General features: G+C 35.6%; 1 protein-coding gene across 27 annotated transcripts in view; it reads left to right on the plus strand.

Annotated features, from left to right (window-relative positions):
• nrxn3a (neurexin 3a) overlaps window positions 1–20488 on the plus strand; it is a 350095-nt gene that overhangs the window by 276797 nt on the left and 52810 nt on the right. For all 27 annotated transcript variants that reach the window (XR_007925837.1, XR_007925839.1, XR_007925840.1 and 24 more), the window contains one exon: window positions 15952–16123. Coding sequence is in view for 23 of the 27 variants with exons in the window: in XM_051867470.1 (XP_051723430.1) it covers window positions 15952–16123 (172 nt within the window). In the remaining 4 variants the exon portion in view is untranslated. The remainder of the gene's footprint in view (window positions 1–15951; window positions 16124–20488) is intronic.

A 20488-nucleotide genomic window follows, 5' to 3' on the forward strand; every position in this document is an offset into this window, starting at 1 on the left:
GGATTTTCTTTCTTCTTACCATGTACGCTTCTATATTTACTGGAAATCTCGGGGAGGGCGAGACTGGAAGTATTATTTCCAAAAGTACTTCATTGTGTCGCTTTGCATTCACCTCACGAAGATGGTAATTGTGTGTTCTAGGAAAAATTGCAGTCTGTCTGACTGCCTCCCCTGCAATTCAGTAACCGGGGGTCTGTACAGAAATCAGTCAGGAAATGTGTTCATTTGGAGTGACCTCCCCCTCAAGCTGTACCTTCAGATGGGGTGAGCGGAGCTGTGTTATCCGCATGTTTTTCTGGTCAAAAAAAAAAAAAAAAAGAGAAGAGAAAATAAATTGATCAAATGGAATAAAAAAAAAAAAAAACCTTTTTATTTTATTGTGCCTTTGTGTATGCTAGTATTTTATCTTTTCTTCATTAAATATTTAATTTTTTTTTTTTTTTTTTTTTTTTTTTTAATGCAAATTTTATATTATAATTATATGCTTACACACCGTTCAAAAGTTTGGGTTAGATTTAAAAAGAAAAAAATAAATTATTGCTTTTGTTTAGAAAGGATGCATTATATTGATCAAAAGTGACAGTAAGTATATATACGTATATATATCAGTGGCGTTCAGTGGTGTTCTGAAATGAGGAGGCAAATTTTTTATTTATTTATGAACCAATGTAAATTCATGTGCATTACTCTTAACGTTGACACATCTTCCTTGTTAAATGAACATTACCTTACATTACATCAAAAAAGCAACCAAATACAATTCTATTTTGTAATTTTACATTAACAATGTATTGTAATAAATGTTCTATTTATCAAAACCAAGTCAATCTCATCAAGTTAGTGTTTTAAGCATTTCTACATTCATTCCAAAACAATAACTAAAGGCAGTAACAATTTAAACAATATATTTTGTGTATTGATGTTTTTCTCTTTAATAGTCAACTTAGACTATTTTTGATCATCAGTCATGCTCCGTAAACACCGTCTGTCACAGACGCGAATTGTATTTTTAATTTCACCTAGCTGATTGCACTAAAAACCCCCGCAGTCATCGTGTTTTCACTCCATTTCAAGTTTGATTTTGACGTGACATAAAGCGGTGATATCTAACTGGGTGATGTGTTTACTTACTTTTCAATTAGTCTTCGCCATCATTTGTTCATTCAAACTGACTCGCGGAACGTGCACGTAAACAAGAGGCGGGATTTATCGCACAAACCAATCATATCCAATCATAACCAATTACATCCAATCTTAGCACGATGGAGACATTGCCTCCTCTCACGTGACTTTCCCCCATTCATTCTCAGTTACTTTCCACAAAACCCACCGCACGCCGGGGGTCTGATGGTTTTCTATGAGAGCAAAGGGAGGCATGACTCCTACTGTAACTTTACCTGCAGGTGTCGCTGTTGGGCAGTGTTCCTTAAGGAATTCGAGTGACTTGCGCTCTTTTTAATGTCATAATTTGTAATATTTGTGTTGTTTTATATGTAATATGGATTATTTTCTCATCCTTTTTTTTTTTTTTTTTTTTTTTTGAGGAGGAGGAGGAGGCACTTTGAGGAGGCACTGGAGATGCCCCATATATATATATATATATAATTAATTACACTAACATTTGAAATGTAAATGTTTCTACTAAAATTTTAGTGCTGGATTGGATTCCTTTCTTTGCATCTACACAAACAGCTAAAGCTTGAGTTTTCCGTTTTTGCTCTCATGAACTCTGCTTGTTTCATCTCAGTGCTCTGTCTTAAAATGGTCTCAAAATGATCTAATAATGCTGCATAATGGTATATAACAAAATCATAACTATAAGGCAATATATGTTTCTTCAGTGCTGTAAATACAAAAGCACTTACACTGGAATTTATTCAGCTTTGATTTATAGATGCCTCACAGAGACAGATAAGTGCACCTGTCTGTTTCAGCAGTGTTGCTTATGTCCAGCGGGCATCAAATCCATATTATATTCAGCAATTCACTAGACCAGTGTTTCCCACCACTTCTCCGCAGGATTTACCCCAAAACCAGAATCATCAACTTATGCATCTATCAGTGTCTATTGAAAATGCAATGTAATATTCATGTGTTTCTCCTCTCCATTTGCTTTTTGTTTTTAAGAAATATGCTTTTAGTAATGCCAATCTGAATTGAAAAAGGAAGAAAATCCTTTCTGTTAAGAGAAAAATTGATTGGATTGATTGCCAAATGGATTTGTCCGTTGGTTAAATGATCAAATTTGCTGGGTTTGAAAGAGTCAAAGCTCTTTGTCTAGAGATAATTTTTAGATAGCTACAGCTGTACAGAGAGAAAAATCATATTTACAGCATGCTGTGAAGCTGCTGAACTTTCCTTTTCATTTCTGAGGTAATGCATGTGATTTGAGTCCTGCTGTGATTTTAAGACCTGTGGGGAAAAAAAGTTTTAAGTGTTCTGGAAACTAAATTTCCCACAATCCACAGTAGGAGACATCAGTCTTAAGAACAACCTAACAATTACTAGTAGCCATCAGACAGGTTAAAATGACCTACTCGCACTAGGTATCGAGTGGACTTCTGAATACTTTGACGGCTGAGTTGAGGCAAAGAAAAAAGTTGCAGATAAACCAACCTGAAGAGTTCTTTCTGATATTTGATGCTTGATGTCCAGAGGCTTCACTTCTCTTTTTATTCAGCTTTTTCCTTTTGTAGAAAAAAGTCAGTGTTTTTTTTTTTTTTTTTTTTTTTTTCTCTAGCTGCAAGCCTGGATGGCTGATAATCAAGAAATGGTGTGGACCTGCTCTATCATTGATTTTCAGGGAGTCGCTCCAAAGATGTTGTAAAATGTATGATCCAGTGTAGTGCAAGTGAAGACCTACAAATCCGTCTTTTAAAGTTATTGTGTCAAAGAGAAAAGAGATGAAAGCAGTTAAGGATCGTAGAGAAGTCTAACTGTGAAGCACCTTGGCGAATTCACACTAGTGACAGCTGAGTTAAACGGCTTTGGTTGGCTTTACCAACAAGCAGTAATGACCTTTCACTTTTACATTTATGCATTTGCCAAATGCCTTTATCCAACGCTACTTACATTACATTCAAAGGAGACATTTGTATCAGTTCATCTATTCGCTGGGAATCAAACCAATGCCCTTGGGGTTGCTAGCGCCATGTTATTTGAATGCTAGTTTAACTTCCTTTTACAATATTTTTTACACTTTCCCATTAAACCCACTATTTACATTTGCAACTTCCTGGCTTTTGGTTTGATTTTGTAGAATTTTTAAGTCTTCTCCACTTCATAGTTGCTCCTTTAAACTTGAGTGATTTGTAAAGGAATTCTTAGGTCATAAAAGTGACACTGAAAAACTGTGTTGCATCAGCTCCACTTTTAATGAGATGGAAACTTTGTGTAATTTGTGATTTCCAGCTGTTTGTTTGGATTACACTGCTATACTTGGCTTGTTGAATGGAGAGAGCCGTCCATCTTATCAAAGTGTTAATGAGTGTTTGCTAATCTTTTTGTAAAGCGCTTGAAATCATTTTAATTACTTTAGCGTGTACTCCAAATATTGTATGCAAATATGCATACGGAGTAGTTCAGCCTACCTGGTGCACTCTAATCATTGGTTTTATCTTATACATGTTTAACTGCTTAATTTGCAAAAACTGAGTGCATTTTCGTGTACCGTATATGTTAATACTGACTCTGTGATTATCAGTTCTGGTTAGAGGGACAGGTGATGTCAGACAAATCTGTCTTCAGCCTGGCGTAGTCTTCTGCTTCTGTCACCGACCAAATCACTGCATCCATAATTTAGAAACACTACATCACTTTGAGTAGTTCTTACCCCTAATGACTGCTTTGTTTGCAGACAAGCCAATGAAGAATGACAGTCCTAAATGGCTTCACATGATGGCAATTGATATTTAAAGTCCAGCGGAACGAATTATGGCACAGCGCCAGCCTCGCTTTCAGTGAGAAGCTGCTTAGAGATAATACAACAGGGGTGTTGCTAGAGGAGATCTAAGAAAAGCATTACATATGGTTGGAACAGCATACTAGACTTTGGTAGAAATGCACACTTCTTTTTAATGCACAATATGAGTGGGAAAGGTGTTATACAGAAAATCTAAATCTGGATCCATCCAGATGATATAAACTAGTTTGTGCAGAAATAAACTGTTATATTTATACTTTGTATAAAAATGCATGTTATACAAAGTGCATCACATCACTTTTTTTTTTTTTTTTTTATTAATTAATTTATTTTACAGATATAAGGTGGTGTGCATATGCAACAGATGTTTAGCTTTCAACATAAGAGTGGCGGCTTTAGTAAAAATAGAAATCTAAGCAGAGAAATTTAGTTAGTCTTTCAAAAGTTTTTTTTTTTTTTTTTTTTTAATACTTTTGTTCAGCAAGGATGCATGAAGTTGATCAAAAGTGACAGTTACAAAAGATTTCTATTAAAATAAATGCTATTCTTTAGAATATTCTACTCATCTTAGAGTTGTCAAAAGTACCGAGTCAGTACTGAAATTTTAAAAATGTGACGCTTTGAGTGCTGTTGAGCGGATTCGTAAATGCCTCTGATTGGCCATTGTGTTGACGTGCTCATCGGATATATCTGTGATTGGGTACAATGATCAGCGCACAGGAGCGTTTAAAAGCATATACGGAAGTGTTTGAATCTGAAAGCGTTTTGAAAGCGGGAGCGTTTGAAAGCAGGCGTCTATCAGGGGACTGGTCTGCGATAGACGCCTGTTTTCAAACGCTCCCGTGTGTATCTGTGTAAGCGCTCGGTGAAGAGTGTCATTGATGTCTATTTACAACATGTTTTTGAAGCGTTGATCATTGTAGCCAATCACAGACACATCTGATGAGCGCGTGAACACAATGGCCAATCAGAGGTGTTTACGAATCTGCTCAACAGCGCTCAAAGCATCATATTTTTAAAGATTCAGTACCAACTTGGTACCGAAGTCGGTACTTTTGACAACTCTACATCAAATAATCCTGGAAAAATATGGTTCAGTAAATATTTTTTTTAAAGAAATGTATACTTTTATTCAGCAAGGATGCATTAAATTAATCAAATATATGTAAAGACATATCTTTTTTTTTTTTTTTTTTTTTTTTTTAATAATTCAAATAAATTATTTTCTTTTAAAATTTCTATTCACTTCAGGTTTCTGAAAAAAATTATCAGTTTCCACAGAATTATTAAGCAGCACAGCTGTTTCCAGCATTGATAATAATAAGAAATGTGTCTTAAGCACTAAATCAGCATATTAGAATGATTTCTGAAGGATCATGTGACACTGAAGTAATGATGCTGAAAATTCAGCTTTGCCATCACAGGATTGAATTACATTTTCAAATATATTTAAATAGAAACAGTTATTGGAATTGTAATAATATTTCACAACATTATTGTTTTTACTGTATTTTTGATCAAATAAATGCAGCCTTGACCATAAAAGACTTCTTTCAAAAACATTTTAAAAATCGTAATTACCCCAAATGGTATATGTAAATGAAATGTAATTAAAGCCAATGTTAACATTCAGCTTAGTCCAAAAAATCATTACAGACTGCAGTGTTTACCAGATCTGCAATAAACAAGTTACTTCTATAAATGATAGGGTGTTGTCAGGGGGCTTTTATTCAAAACAGACACAGAAGTGTGTTTGATTGCATCTATTAAATACACATTTTCTTTCAAAGGCTAAAAAATATTCTAATCCACATATTTGGTCCCGATAATTGCACTGAAATGCAAATAAACAATTAATGTATTTCTCTCTCTCCTTTAGCTTCATTCATTTGTGCCATTTATGAAGGTAATGATGGTTTTATTTTCATGATTATAGTGAATTGGTGTCCTTTGAAATGCTCCATCATCAACAACACACTCACAACATGACATCATGAAAACTACACACGCAAATTCATGAGTTAGTCATAAATTGTGATCGTTGCATGCACATCGCTGTGATCGAATCTGGATGAGGCACAGCATTCATTCAAAAATGATAGATGTCTTTTGTGAGTGAACCATGTCAGATCAAACTTTGTGTTGTTCCACATGACGACTTGCAGAAGGTGGCAGCTGCAGTAACCATGGAAACAACTGCTTGGGGGTGAGGGGGGTTAGAGTGAGGTATGGAGCATATCTCTCGTTTTCTCCAAGTCTGCTTTGAAAATCAACTGCCTCTGAAACTGCCTAAATAAGCTTTGTCGTAAACATACTCAAAAAGTGGGATTCCTTTCAGCCCCACTCTTCGGGCTTCAAGCCCCGAACCCTTGATCACATGGCACCTCTTCTTGTAAGGGTGAGAACATGTGCGAGAAGATAAGCAGGTCATACATACATGGAATACATGTAGCCACTTACCCACATCACATTGAGCAGCAGGTCAAGATATACCCTTTTGACCCACCCCCCTCTCTCATCATCTCTTGAGAACCTCTTTATATCTCTTGAGATGTCACAATGCCACCATTGTGTGCTGCTTTTTCAGCAGTATCTGTACAGCAAGTATTTTTCCCTTTCATAAAAGAAAAAAAAAAAAAAAAAATTAAAAGTTTTAAAGGGACAGTTCACCCAATAATGAAAATTCTGTCATTAAATACTCACCCTCATGTTGTTCAAAAAAGATAAGACTTTTGTTCATCTTCGAACACAAATGTAGATATTTTTAATCAAACATTGAGAGATTTCTGTCCCTCCATTGACAGCTATGCAACTACCACTTTGATGCTGCAAAAAGTTCATAAAGAGATCATAAAAGTAATTCATATGAATCGAGCGGTTTACAAATTTTCTGAGGAGACACTATCACTTTATACACTGAACAGATTTTATTGAGGCTTTTATTCACATATAAACATTAATTAACTCACACATCAGTTGTAGTAAACGGAAGTTCATGCTTGCTTGACGTGCGAGAACCAATGAGGTTCATTCTCGTTTGTTACACGCACATTTGAGCTTCTGCAAGAACCAATGAGGTTTTTTTTTCACGCGTCAAGCAGGTTCGCTTGAGCTTCTGTTCAAGTTTGCTGATCAGTGTTTATACGTGAATAAAAGCCTAAATTTAATTCAAAAGTCAATCAAGAAAATTTGGACTAAATGGTTTTTGCACAGTTTCCCGTATTAGAGGCCGTTTGCATAACACCATTTTCAACTAAAAACTGAAAACCTTTTATGCGTTTTGGCCGTTCATTTACATGGCAGCAGTGTTTTGGGGATCCACAAAAATGACTAAAACATTGTATTATGCATGCCAGGCCAGTAGTTGGCAATATCACTTTGTAAAGAAACACTAGGCACCTATAGACACATTATGTGTATGCGCATAACGTTTGCATTTTTTTAGCCTTTGTATAAAATGTTAGCATGACTGCGAGTGTGATATTGCTTTTATACAACAGTTCAAAAAACAAAAAGTTAATATTGAGTAGACTAACAGTAACTTACATTTTGTATACAATATTATAAGAAAATAGTTCATTCAAAACTGCAAAATGAAACTTTGAACAACACACAGTAAAGCAGTCAGGCTTTGGCAATGTTCTCCGGACACTGCAAAAAAATAGGATATTATGTCACGCTCTAGGACTTGTTTTTAACAATACAATACAAACCATATAACAAATAATAATATATGCAAAATATGAAATTACAACATCTATTTCAATTTCCAGGAACACTGTAAATCAGTTGAATGAATGATTCAGTGACTCACTCATAAACACATTCAGTTGTTTCATTCATGAATGATTTAGTGCTTTTGAATGACACGGTTGAATGAATGATTCAGTGACTCACTCATAAACACAGTTGTTTCATTCTTTAATGAATCAGTGCTTTTGAATAAAATGGTTGAATGAATTATTCAGTGACTCACTCAAAGATGGTCACTTGTTTCAGTATTGAATCAATATTTTTGACAGTCATTTATTGCCATCTATTGCCGTATAGATGTAACTTACAAAAATCCCCACCACTAATGCACCTAAGTTGTAGGTCTCTATTGACAGGTTTATATGTCTAATTTCTCTGTGGAGAAAATGATGGATTATTACTTCCAGAGCCAAACTGTTTCACTCAGCTCTGATCCTTTTCTTGTGGAAATTCTAGTTTATGGTTTTTCCATCAGTTTACGCTCTAAGCTAAATGCCCATCCTGCATCTCATTAGCATTTTTTTTTTTTTTCAAGTGCTATTTGAATTAGTGGCTCAGAAGTATGAGTTGTGTTTTTAACGAGATGTAGCCCACATAATCGGATTGCCCCCTCCGGGTAATGGTGATCTAATTACCAATAAAGTGTAACGAACCATCAGAGTGTAGATGATTTTGTGACGGCTTGACTTTCTCCTTCAGTTTTCCAGTTGCACTGGAGAGAAAACGCTAGTGGCGCGTGCCATTTCGGCACGTTTTTTTCGGCACATTTCACCCTGAAATAAGCTCCTTCTCGTTCTGTTGACAAAGCAAATTAGAAAAAAAAATATCATCCCTCATTCTCTCAGCTTTGCTTTGGTCTGCAGAACGGAATAACATCTAGTGGATGTCGACTCAAGGTGGAGTAGTTTGTGATGTCGCAGAAGGCTATTTAGATAACATTTTGACTGATCAGCATCAGACTCAGACGAAACACAAATGTCTTTGTCTTTTGACCTCCCTGAGGATGTGGCTGCTCATATTCTGCTCACATGACAGATCATACTTGATGTGATAAGCAGCTGCCTTCTTTTTATTTGTATTTTCTTCAGGATCTGCAACAAATGTTGTGAGGCATCTGATCCTTTTGACTTCGCATAGCGTCTTCTTTATGTCCTGTATATTAATATTTATACACCCAAGGTCTGTGTGCATAACGGAAAGATGAAAAATTCTAGTAGACGGTGAGGTAGAGCGCTGTAAAGAGCTTTGCATTGTAGTCTTTAGTTTGTTACCTGTAGACCATAAATCATGTCTCACACTTCGGACCGTCATCATTTTTTCTTTTTTTGTTTTAAAAAGGAAGAAAACAGAGCAGTGCTGCCCTTGAAACACTATTCCTATACCTACATTACAATAAGACCATTGAAGGCCGTTCAGTTTCAAACTCACTATGTTTTTCTTTTCAAATGCATATTTGTACTTCTGGAAGAAACTTTGACTCGGTTTACTGTCAGCAAAGTTTTCATATAAGCTCTGCCCTCATGTTGTTTTCCGTTTGCCGTGTAAGAGTGTCGATGAAGCAAGTTCTGGGTAGATTAAGTATTGTCTGGCAGCTGTCTGTGTTTTGTGGACCCGATAGCCTTGGCAGGCAAATCAGCAGCTAGCAGTGAATTAAAGAGCGCTTTCTGCCTCATCAACATGTTTGATATCTCTATAAACTACTCCAGAAACACAGCAGCTCTTCAACGCAGATGTCCCACGGACACCAGGCTCCCTCGAGATTTCGCCTGTATCAGCAAACCTAATTGAAAGGCTGTGGGAAATTGAAAATCTTCTGTTGGTGGTTTAAGCAGCAATGAGCGACTTAAAGGACTAATTGTCAACATTTTATTTGGGTTTAGTTGATCCTGGGTTGGCTGATTGTTGTGCTGTTTAAAGGGATAGTTCACCTAAAAATAAAAATTCTGTCATCAATTACTCCCCCTCAAGTTGTTCCAGACCTGTATAAATTTCTTTGTTCTGCTGAACACAAAGGAAGATATTTGGAGGAATGTTTGTAACCAAGCAGATCTCGCCCCCCATTGTGTACATAGCAGGAAAAAATATACTATGGTAGTCAATGGGGGGCGAGATTTGCTTGAATTTTCATTTGGGTGAACTATCAAATTTAAAAGCATTTTTAGATCTTGCACTTATGAGTAAGTTTTAGGTCTGTTTATTAAGGCGTTCATAAGTGTCAAGCTGCTGAAACTTCTCCCTCCATGCTGGTCTAATAAGTGCGACAAACAAAACATCATAAACATGATGCTTCACTTTTTCAGTAATCTGAAGTGAACGTGTCTTTATTATACTATAAATGCTCTAATAATGCAACAAAGAATCAAACCATTCGTTTCTCAATTACCATTATGTATTGTGCAGTGTTGCAAATCCATGTCCATTCTGTTTACTGCAACTTGCTAATTTTCCATTAAACGTATCCCTTAGCTCCAGAGTTTTTAGTCTTTTTGCACTTGCTAAATGACACGCCAAGAGAAACAGATTAAACTGAAAGTAATGAAGTTGTTCCGAAAAAGATCCCACACTATTTAGCAGCAGACTTGAAAATATTGACTCTTATATTGATGAAACAATCAGCTACGAAAAATTGTCACTTCCATTTTCTCTTTACTACCAATTGAGGAGCATCTCCCCTTATCAGCACTTCACAGACGGGCACTCACAGGGAGAGAAGGTTCATCTTTTAACCACTTATCAATTTTGTCCAGGTGATACAGTGGGGCAAACCTCTTTACTTCTCGCACAGCAGAGGAGAGCAAGAACAGCACAATTGATGACTGTAATGATTGGAGTTTGCATTCTGGAGCAGGACTCTAACTGTCTGGCTATCGGAGGAGCGTGTCGCAGAATACAAATAAGGCCACACTTGCTTTGTTCCTACTGCTGTTTATTCATTACTTGCAATTTTTTGTTGTTTATTTTTTCCTGAAAGGCATATTAGAATGGCGCATTATAATATTTTGATGGAGGTTAACAGCAAAACAAATGAAGTGGCCCATGGAATAAAAAAAGGGATTCAATTATGAAAGATGTGGATTGGGGTTTTAGCAGTAGAGATTGCTGCCATTTAAAGAATGCCCCGAATTCAATGGATCATTATCCAACATGCTAGAGACAACATCTAAAATGAAGAGTTGGGAATAAATTTGGTCCAAACTTCAAACTTCTAATATCAAGATTTAGTTTAAGCCTCAGTTGTTTGCACAAGTTTTTTCCAAAAGAACCAGGCTTTCTTTCCATCAAAATTTTTTGTCTAGTTTTGTCTAGTATTTATTTAGCTTTTCTGCTTTCAAAATCATTATGAGTCCCATTGTTTCAAACCCATTCTGGCAATCAGTGTTTTTTGCAAGACCAAATACACAATAAGCAATTGGATGTGCCAATCATTGTACACTGTGAATAATGTCCTAAAAGCATCATCCAAAAATGATTAAGCAACATTTAGCCATGTATTCAAATTCTAAATCATTGAAAAATTTCTAGAAGCTCTGGGAGTTGTATTAAAGAAATAAGCCTTGAAATCGTTGTATTTATATACATTATATTTTAATTATTAGAAAAAATATACTTGAAACATAAGCACTGGAGCAGTTTATATATATATATATATATAAAATATAATTAATATTAGCGTTACCAATGTAGCATTACCAATTACCCATTTTGGATCATGAGACAAGAAAACCATAAAACAGGTCTTTCATGACTTATTTTTCTTGTCATTTTTTTTTTTTTTTCCTTCAGTTTTTTAGGTTATTTCAGGTCTTTTCAGGTCCACAAAAGTGTTTTTTTTTTTTTTAAATGTTTTAAAAATATTTTTCCTACATTTTTCAAAAAAAAAAAAAATAATAATAATAATAATAATGAAATGATTCAAGGAAAATGATTTATTACTTAGAGATACCACTCTACATTTGTAGTCATAATTTTTTTTTTTTTTTTTGGTGAATAAAAAGATAACATTTCTCCTTTTCATGATTTTGGACATGTTTATTTGTCACTGACTCATAACAGATACATATATCACACAGAGCTTATTCTCTATTTGAACACTCTTCCTGTATGCAGCGCTGATATGACACTCAATATAGTGTGTGCGTGACAGACTATTTCCTTTCATGTATCACTTGCTCAAAAACCAAGAGTTTATTCGTCCTTTTACCCTCCTGGATACGAAAGTGTTGCAGTATTGGAATTGTAACGGTGAAGGGGGATGAGATGGATGTAGAGAAAGAGAGTGTGTGTGAGAGAGAGACTCTTCTAAACTCTTTGATGCTAAATGTAAAAGAGTGTTTCTGTGATCAAACAAGTAATACAGCAGCAAGAAGCTTTCACAAGCTAAAAGTGGCAGTACGGTTAGATATTTCATACCACTGTGTGTGTATGTATGTGCAAGTCTGTGGAAACAGATTTAGCAAATTGCTCTTTATGTGTTTTGACTCATTTTCGTCTCATAAATATTTTAAAGGAGTGCAGAGATATGTTTTCTGTAGCTTTCCATGCAGGAAGAAAGGCAGGGTTACAGTAGCATACTATCCTCCTTCCTCTAAAGATGCTCTCAAGAGACTTGAAGTATCATTGAACACAAACACTTCATTAAAACGCTACCACACAATGACAAGCTTATGAATATCTATCCATTAAATACATAAATAAACAAACTTTAAAATATAGCATAAGCTACGAGAGGCTGTATGATTTTACTATGGAGGCATGGCACGAAGTGGAGCCTAATGAAAAATAAATCTTATGTACTGTAATAGTAATTATTATGAATGTCAATTAGATATGATTAAAAACAGCAAGATGGAGTTCAACAGAATTACAATTTATAAACCTGTTTTCTATTTTAATATATTTTAAGATGCAATTAATTCCTTGATGGGACAGCATCATTATCTTCAGTGTCACATGACCCCTCTGAAATCATTCTAATATGATGACTTGCTGCTCAAGAAACGTTTCTTGTTATTATCAATGTTGAAAACAGTTGTGCTGCTTAATATTTTTGTGGAAACTATGATAATTTTTTAGGATTCTTTGGGAGGATCCTAAAAGTTTTTTAGGATCAGTACTTTTATTCAGCAAGAATGCATTCAACTGATCAGACATGGCAGTAAAGATACAGCAAATTTCTATTTTAATAAACACTTTTCTTTTGAACTTTCTATTTATCAAAGAATCCTGAAAATAATGTATCACTGTTTCCACAGAAATATTAAGCAGTACAACTGTTTTCAACATTGATAATTAATACTCAAATAAGCAGCAAATCAGCATATTAGACTGATTTCTGAAATAATGAAATTGATGAAAATACATTTTAAAATAAAAATTACGTATTAAAATAGAAAACAGATATGTTTAATTGTAATAATATTACTGTTTTACTGTATTTTTAAATCAAATGCAGCCTTGGTGAGCAGCAGAAAAGACTCTTTTCAAAAACATAAGCTTACTGACGCCAAACTTTTGAATGGTTGTATAAATCTTTAAATGTTTAAAAGTTTTTAATTTATAAAATTCTGCTCCACTTACATGTACAATACAAATTTGATATGTTGCTGTGATTGTGCCACATCAAGACATTTTCACATGCAGTGTGAAAATAAATGATTGACGTCATATTTTTATGGCATTGAACCTGGTTCTTTCTCTGTGCTCTTAATGAAAAGAACTGATATTGTTCCATTTTACATTTTCTTTCCATATCTACTATTATATCTCTTCTCGGTTTATAATGTCTGCAAAAGCAAAGGTGGAAAATCATGTACTAGTCAGTTCCTCTAAGCCCATATTTTTTTCCACTTTAGTATGATTGGATAAATTGGGGAAGGTCAAAAAGTCTAAATCTTCTAAGGTTGCCGTGACTTTATATATAAAAATCATCATTAGTACAAGATCATTGAAAGGGATGCCGTCACAATGAATTACACTGATAGCATTAATGTGATGTCAATTGGATCTTTCCTATAATGCAGGTACATGGAGTACTGTTAGTCATGAATTTTATTTTATGAGAGTATTAATGCAAACCTCCTACATTTGTCTGCTCAGCTTGGTCACACACAAGACACATGCTTTGCAATGGGCTTTTTTTTTTTTTTTTAAGACCCCAATAGTGTACATCTCTGGGATACCAAACAAAAAATCAGTAAACTCAATATCAACATGAGGGTTAATTAAAATCATGAACAGGGTAGGATGAACACAGCATTCCAGTCTTTGGAAAAGTCTTCCAAATGAACTTGAGAAGACTGGCCCAGATTTCGCTCACAGAGATTTTGCCGTGATAAATGCACTGCGCGGTGATAAACATCTCCCTTGATACAATTTATCATCTGTCGTCATTTTCCATGCTGCAAGAGATAAGAACAACACCAGATTCGGTTTAACATAACCATAAAATATATCCGTGCAACCCAGAGGGCTCTGGAGGGGGTAGAGAGAGTGTGTTTCGGAGGATGAAACGGTTCAATAGAAAGAAACATAAAAAATTCCCTGCTGGAAAAAAAAAAAAAAAGTGAAGACCAGACCAGATAAGACTAGAAAACCAGCTTAGGCCGGTTTAAGGTGTTTTTTCAGAACACAGTTAATTCATGACATTGACGATGGATGAAACATTTCCTCAATGTTTCCTGCTCCACCGATGCTCATTGAGGCTGTGCTAATTAATTTATAGTGTGAATCTTTGCAGCTACATTTGCACACAGCCTCATGGATTCATGAGGGCAAACACTGCACACCTATTCATTAATCATTCTTATCTCTTTCTCTGTTTTAGCTAATGCTATTGATTTAGTCCACTTTCACTGCATTATGTAAATCAATGAGCCTGATTCTTCACCTCCAAAGACGGGGGGTGCTAATGGCTGATGAATACTTTTCATCAAGCGGACAAGTTTATCAGGGGTCACTAATGCTAATAGATTATTCAGGATCCTGCTAGAACAAAAGCAAAGCAAGAGGTGACAGATTTCAAGGGCATCTCTGTCATTAAAAATTAGTCAAAACAAAATAAAGTGCACCTCTTCATTGTGTAAACTGTGAAAACATCAGAAAAATGTACAATATAAAATATATATATACTGCGGTTGTCAGAACTTTTCCATACAAAAATATGGTAACAACATTTGAGCTTGAATTTATAGTTAAAAAAAAAAAAACATATTTCTTTATCTGAAATATACCAAATTACTAAAATTAGTTGTTTTACCTTTATAATATACTGACAACCACCTGGTTATACAGAGAAAGCCACATGATGAATGAAAGTTCATAATAAGTAACTTTACACAACCTAATGTAAATATTAAAGGTGCAGTAGGTGATCTGGGAAATGCTAACATTAGCCTGCTAGCATTGAAAGCATATGCACCCTCCCTGCAAATCGCTGTCCGAAGCCACGCCTTCTCCAAAACACATGAACGCACACACACACACACAGATGCTCTCGACAAAGCGTCACAAGAGGCGGCGTTAAACTACATCATGTCTCAAAGCACATAACACCATAATAATAATGAATGTAATCAACTTGGAGAGCTTTTACCGGATTTCTGCAGATTCGTTTCGGTGTTGATACTGTTGACATGGAAACGCATTATTCTGAGTCTGAGGATGTGAACAGCTCTGGTTAGAACATCATGTGTTGCCATCTCTGTATTATGGTGGTTATGGCGTGAACGCAGCATAAGCTTATTGTTTTGATTTGGTAGGAACTGTAAAAGGCGGCTGCTGTTTGTTTGCGCTGCTCTGGTACATAAACTGCATAGCATAAAACACGCTGATGACATATGATGTCTGGTGAACAGGGTGCGTGTATTATTCATCATATTATTTCATTCGGACTGAATATAAATAATTGGATGAACATTTTTTGGTCATTTAAAAAAAAAAAAAAAAAAACTAGGTATTTCAATGAAAAACAAAATTCTGAGAACGTCATTTTATGTTTGTTTTTTTTAACTAAATGATAAGTCTTGACTTTTTTTTGACTTTCAAAAACTGCATTACATGAAATATCCCTTTAAATCTATTACAGTCCTTCACCATGTAGAGTAAGATAGCTCAGCGTTTAACCAATTAAAATGTTTACTGTAGCATTTTTAGTCTTTTACCGTTAAAATTAGTCATTTTTTACAGTGTATCTTTAGCCAAATACAGGAAATTCATTCCATGTATTTGTTGTATATTAGATGTTGTGGACAAAACAGATTTTTGCTCATCCTTTTCAGGAGCAAGGCAAAATTGGAGTCACATTCAACATCGGAACGGTTGACATCGTTGTCCAGGAGAGCAGCACCGCTGTAAATGACGGCAAGTACCATGTAGTGCGCTTCACCAGAAATGGGGGCAATGCTACACTTCAGGTGGACAACTGGGCCATCAATGAGCACTTCCCCTCAGGTAAGACCTCTCACCGACCACTTCAACCTTTGGCTTATGACATCAAGAAGATGTATGGACAATGCACAGAACTGGACAGCAGCTGCTTTCGAGCTATTTCTAAAGTCACTTTGTCTCCCCAGTGACTGTGCAGTGTACTTTCATTTCAGGAACATCATGTGTATGCCTCAGTCCCAACAATAGCAACAAACAGTGCAATTGTAGTCTCTTCTGTTTTCCTAAATTCCGTTTAATTGTGTCAATTAGATTTTTCTTTTTCTTCCATGGCTGGAAAATGATGGCATTTTGTTTTTGCTGCACTACTATGGTTTTCTTTGGAAACCAATTGACGTGATGAAGCAGCAGTAGATACTAAATATGGAAACCTTCCTGCATACCTCCTCTTAGATACTGTGCACTGATGATTTACATTACCTTTTTAAAAGATGGGGATGGTAAGATGTTTTAAATGTTGTTTTTTTTTAAGTTTCTAATGCTAACCAAAGCTGCATTTATTTGATCAAAAATACAGTAAAATTATTTATTGTGAAATATTAGAATTAATACATTTATTCAGCAAGAATGCATTAAATTGTTCAGAAGTGACAGTAATGATATGTTACAGCAGTTCAATAAATGCTGTTCTTTTAAACTTTATGATGAAATTACATTTTAAAATGTATTAAAATAGAAAACAGATTCGTTTAATTGTAACAATATTACTGTCACAGACTGCTCCGAGACTGGTTGAAGATCCAAATACAGCCTTATTAGGGCAATCCAGAATTATAATCCATAAAACAGGCGATGGGTCAAACACACAGGCAAACAGTTCAAACATAAAACAAGGTTCAAGACACAGGCAAACAGGGAAATACAGGAAACCAAGCTGAAAGTCAAAACCAAAACACAGGTGACCAGAGTGAGAGCGATCAGAAATGCAGTGTGACACTTAAAAAGACTTTCCAATGAATTACAGAAAACACAGGGCTTAATAGGCAGGGTTAACAAGAATAATGTGACACAGGTGGATGTAATCAGGCACAATGAGTCCAGGCAATGGGTTCTGGGAAATGTAGTATATGGTGAGATAACCAAGATGGAAAGAGTGCCCTCTGGTGGACATCAAGGGCACTCCAGCTGGTGGATGTAACAATTACTGTCACAATGAATTACATTGATAGCATTGATGTGATGTCAATTGGATCTTTCCTATAATGCAGGTACATGGAGTACTGTTAGTCATGAATTTTATTTTATGAGAGTATTAAGGCGATATTAGACAACGCAAACTTCCTCCACTTGTCTGTTCAGCTTGGTCACACACAAGACACATGCTTTGCAATGGACCCCATGGACTCTTTCACCTCAAACCTGCAAAGAGATTCTGTCATGGAGAATATGTCCAGTAGTCCATAACCGTAGTACAGGACTGTGGTCACTGCATCAACTAGACAAAATTTAGGGCTCAATTTAGTTTTTTTTTTTTTTTTTTTTTTTTCTCAGCTGTCAGATTTTTACTTAACATGTGAAAATATTTTTCTGTCCCCAGCATGCATTAATAAATAAATAAATAAAAACATTTCAGAAAAATATTTTTATTAAACATTATATTTTAAATAAAAGAAAAGAAAGAAAATTTAGAGTTTGCATATTAATAGTGGGGATTTTTTCAGTAACTATCTGTGGGCTACATTTTTATGGTAGTAGGTGGCGACAAGTGACTGTGTTTATGAGACAGTTATACTCAATTGATTCGTCTAAAAAATCACTGATTGGAACATTCACTAAATTGATGCAAAATCACTGATTTTTCCTGTAAAGAAATAAGTGACTTCATGAGTGAGTCATTGAATCATTGATTCAACCAATGCATTCAACAAAACTGAACACCACTAGGCTACTGTTTGTTGCGAGTCGGAGATGCAACAGCTGATCCCGCTTTGACTTTGTTTGGAACTATTATCGTTGGTGGTCAAAACAGACAACGTAACTGCCAATGATGGGTCTAAAATGTAAGTTAATGAATATTTTATTCTTATTTGTTCTCTTTTAAAAGCAATATCACATTCACAGCCATTTTCACCATTTCATATTTTAGAGATCCTTGATTTCAGCAACACCCATGTCAGACAACTTCTGTAGATAATGTTGCCCAGGTTAAATTTACAGCAGCAGAAATCACAAAAACACAATATTGTTAAAAAAAAAAATTCACAGAATTAACGTTAACGTTTACACAGCATGAAAACGCGTGCATGATCTTGTATGGCGTCCCTTCACATGTTTGACAATATTTTTTTTCGTTTTGTAGATTTTGTTGAGTATTAAGCGAACGTTCTCGTCGAGGTGGTCAGAAATTCTCAGCGATGTAAAGTTTTGTATTTTGTCAAAGAACATGCCTATACTCAAAGCCAATGTAGAGTAATTTTCTTGTTCGTTACATCAGCGTGTCCATTTATTCCTGTTAGAGCATCTAAGGGCGTCAGTTTGTGTTCCTGTCGGCACTGAATAAACCCATTTTATGTGGCCAACTCTACTAATGCACCCATTTATCAGTCTGCCATTTATATGAATGATATTAGGCATGAAAAATATATGCAGCCGCGTGTTGCCGTGCTGTTCATATGGATGCATTATACAGAAGTCAGCGCCTGCCTGTTTTAGGTCTAAAGTTTCATTTTTGCCAACATGGGCATTTGCAGCAGACTCACATAAGAGCTGGGGAAATATATCATTGAGATTTATAGGTGGCACGGTGGTATAACACTTCTATATAAATGTCAGCAAAATTTACTTTCTCTGCCAAAGTTTCAACATGATAATAAAATATTTATATATTCAGATGGCCACCTGCGAATAGAATATGATTATGCTTGAAGACAGATGTCCCCTCATGGCAGGCTGCTCTTTGCTTTGGCACTGATTTCTTTGTAATGTTTGATTTCTCAATTCGATCTTGTCAGAACGTTGATGAAGAAATATATTCCGAGGATTTGTGCGTGTCACGGTCTCTTTGACAGAGCTGCAGTCCTCCAGTGATATTGTGAGTTTTTGGTTCGCTGCCATGCTATCCTTTATTTAATTTACAGGCTAAATGAAGCAGGCTCTTGAAAAAACCCATGGAGAGAGTTGAACCACACTAAACATCTGTGCTTTATTTTCTTAATGCGTCGAAGAACTAATGCCTAATAGTTTCGCCACATCGGTTCCAGAGCTGTGCTTTTGCCAAGTTATTATACCTTACCTTGCTGTGCTAAGCACATACAAATAGCAAGGGCAAGTTAGCTCATAGTGTCTTTCAAGTACACTGCCTATTTATCTCCCATGGGTCCCAAGAGGTCAAGCAGAGATGTCTACAGGGCCACAAGCTCGGTCACCTAAAGCTTATGACTGTCATTACAACGTAACCCGAGGCCATGTGCAGAATGCTCAGAGAACTTTACACCAACCAACGCTTTGAGAATAAATTGTGCTGTGCTTGTCTATTCACTTTACTTGTTTAGAGATACTGAGCCAAGTGCCGCCACATGTCCTAATACAATTTACACACCCTCCGGTAACAGCTAACAAATACGAATAAGTGTAAGACGCTACTTCTTTGCTAGTATTACTGGTTGGTTGTAGGCAAGTATGTGTGCTTTTTGACTGGATTTGCCTGGATTTTTCCAGAAAATGCTGAAGGAGAATTCAACAATCTCTATTATTTAGGCTGTAGCTGAGTTGAAAATCAGCACAATCTTCTCTCGTTCCCTTCACTTTACCATATAATGGACTTATGGAGTGGAAATCTAGTTTTCTAACTTACTGCAAGAGCCAGATAAGCAACTTCTTTTCAAGGAACTGTACCATGGACTAACAACTGCAAACCATAAGACGTTATATTTAGAAAACCACAGATACTAAATCTTGTGAAGAATTATCTCATGTTGTCACTGATATGCTAACCACATTCAGACACAAGAAACGGTAAAGAATTGAATTGCTCAGATCTTTTTTTAACCCTTTATAAGAGGTGTTTAGAACGATTGTGATTAATTATTAATTACTCTGATTAATTCAGAGGAAAGTTGTAGATTCTGGCTGTGTCCGAAAATGCCCCTTATACCTTATTTAAGCTTAAATAGGGCATTATTTGAAGGGACAACCATTTGTAGCGGTGCCCGAAACCATAGTGGATGTTATCGAGTGCACTCATTCAGTCCCACAATGCACTGCAATCGATGTACGCTCAAAAGCTAGAGAATACACATAATGCACTGTGAGAGTTGCGCGCCAAATGAATTCCCTCATCTGACCAAAAGATACAGGTATAAATTCCCTTTTAATTGATTATTAATTTGTTTAATTAAGGTTTATTCATAGTTTCCATGATAGAGTTCAAGA

Source organism: Ctenopharyngodon idella, chromosome 17 (assembly GCF_019924925.1).
Source record: "Ctenopharyngodon idella isolate HZGC_01 chromosome 17, HZGC01, whole genome shotgun sequence".
Lineage (NCBI taxonomy): Eukaryota > Metazoa > Chordata > Actinopteri > Cypriniformes > Xenocyprididae > Ctenopharyngodon > Ctenopharyngodon idella.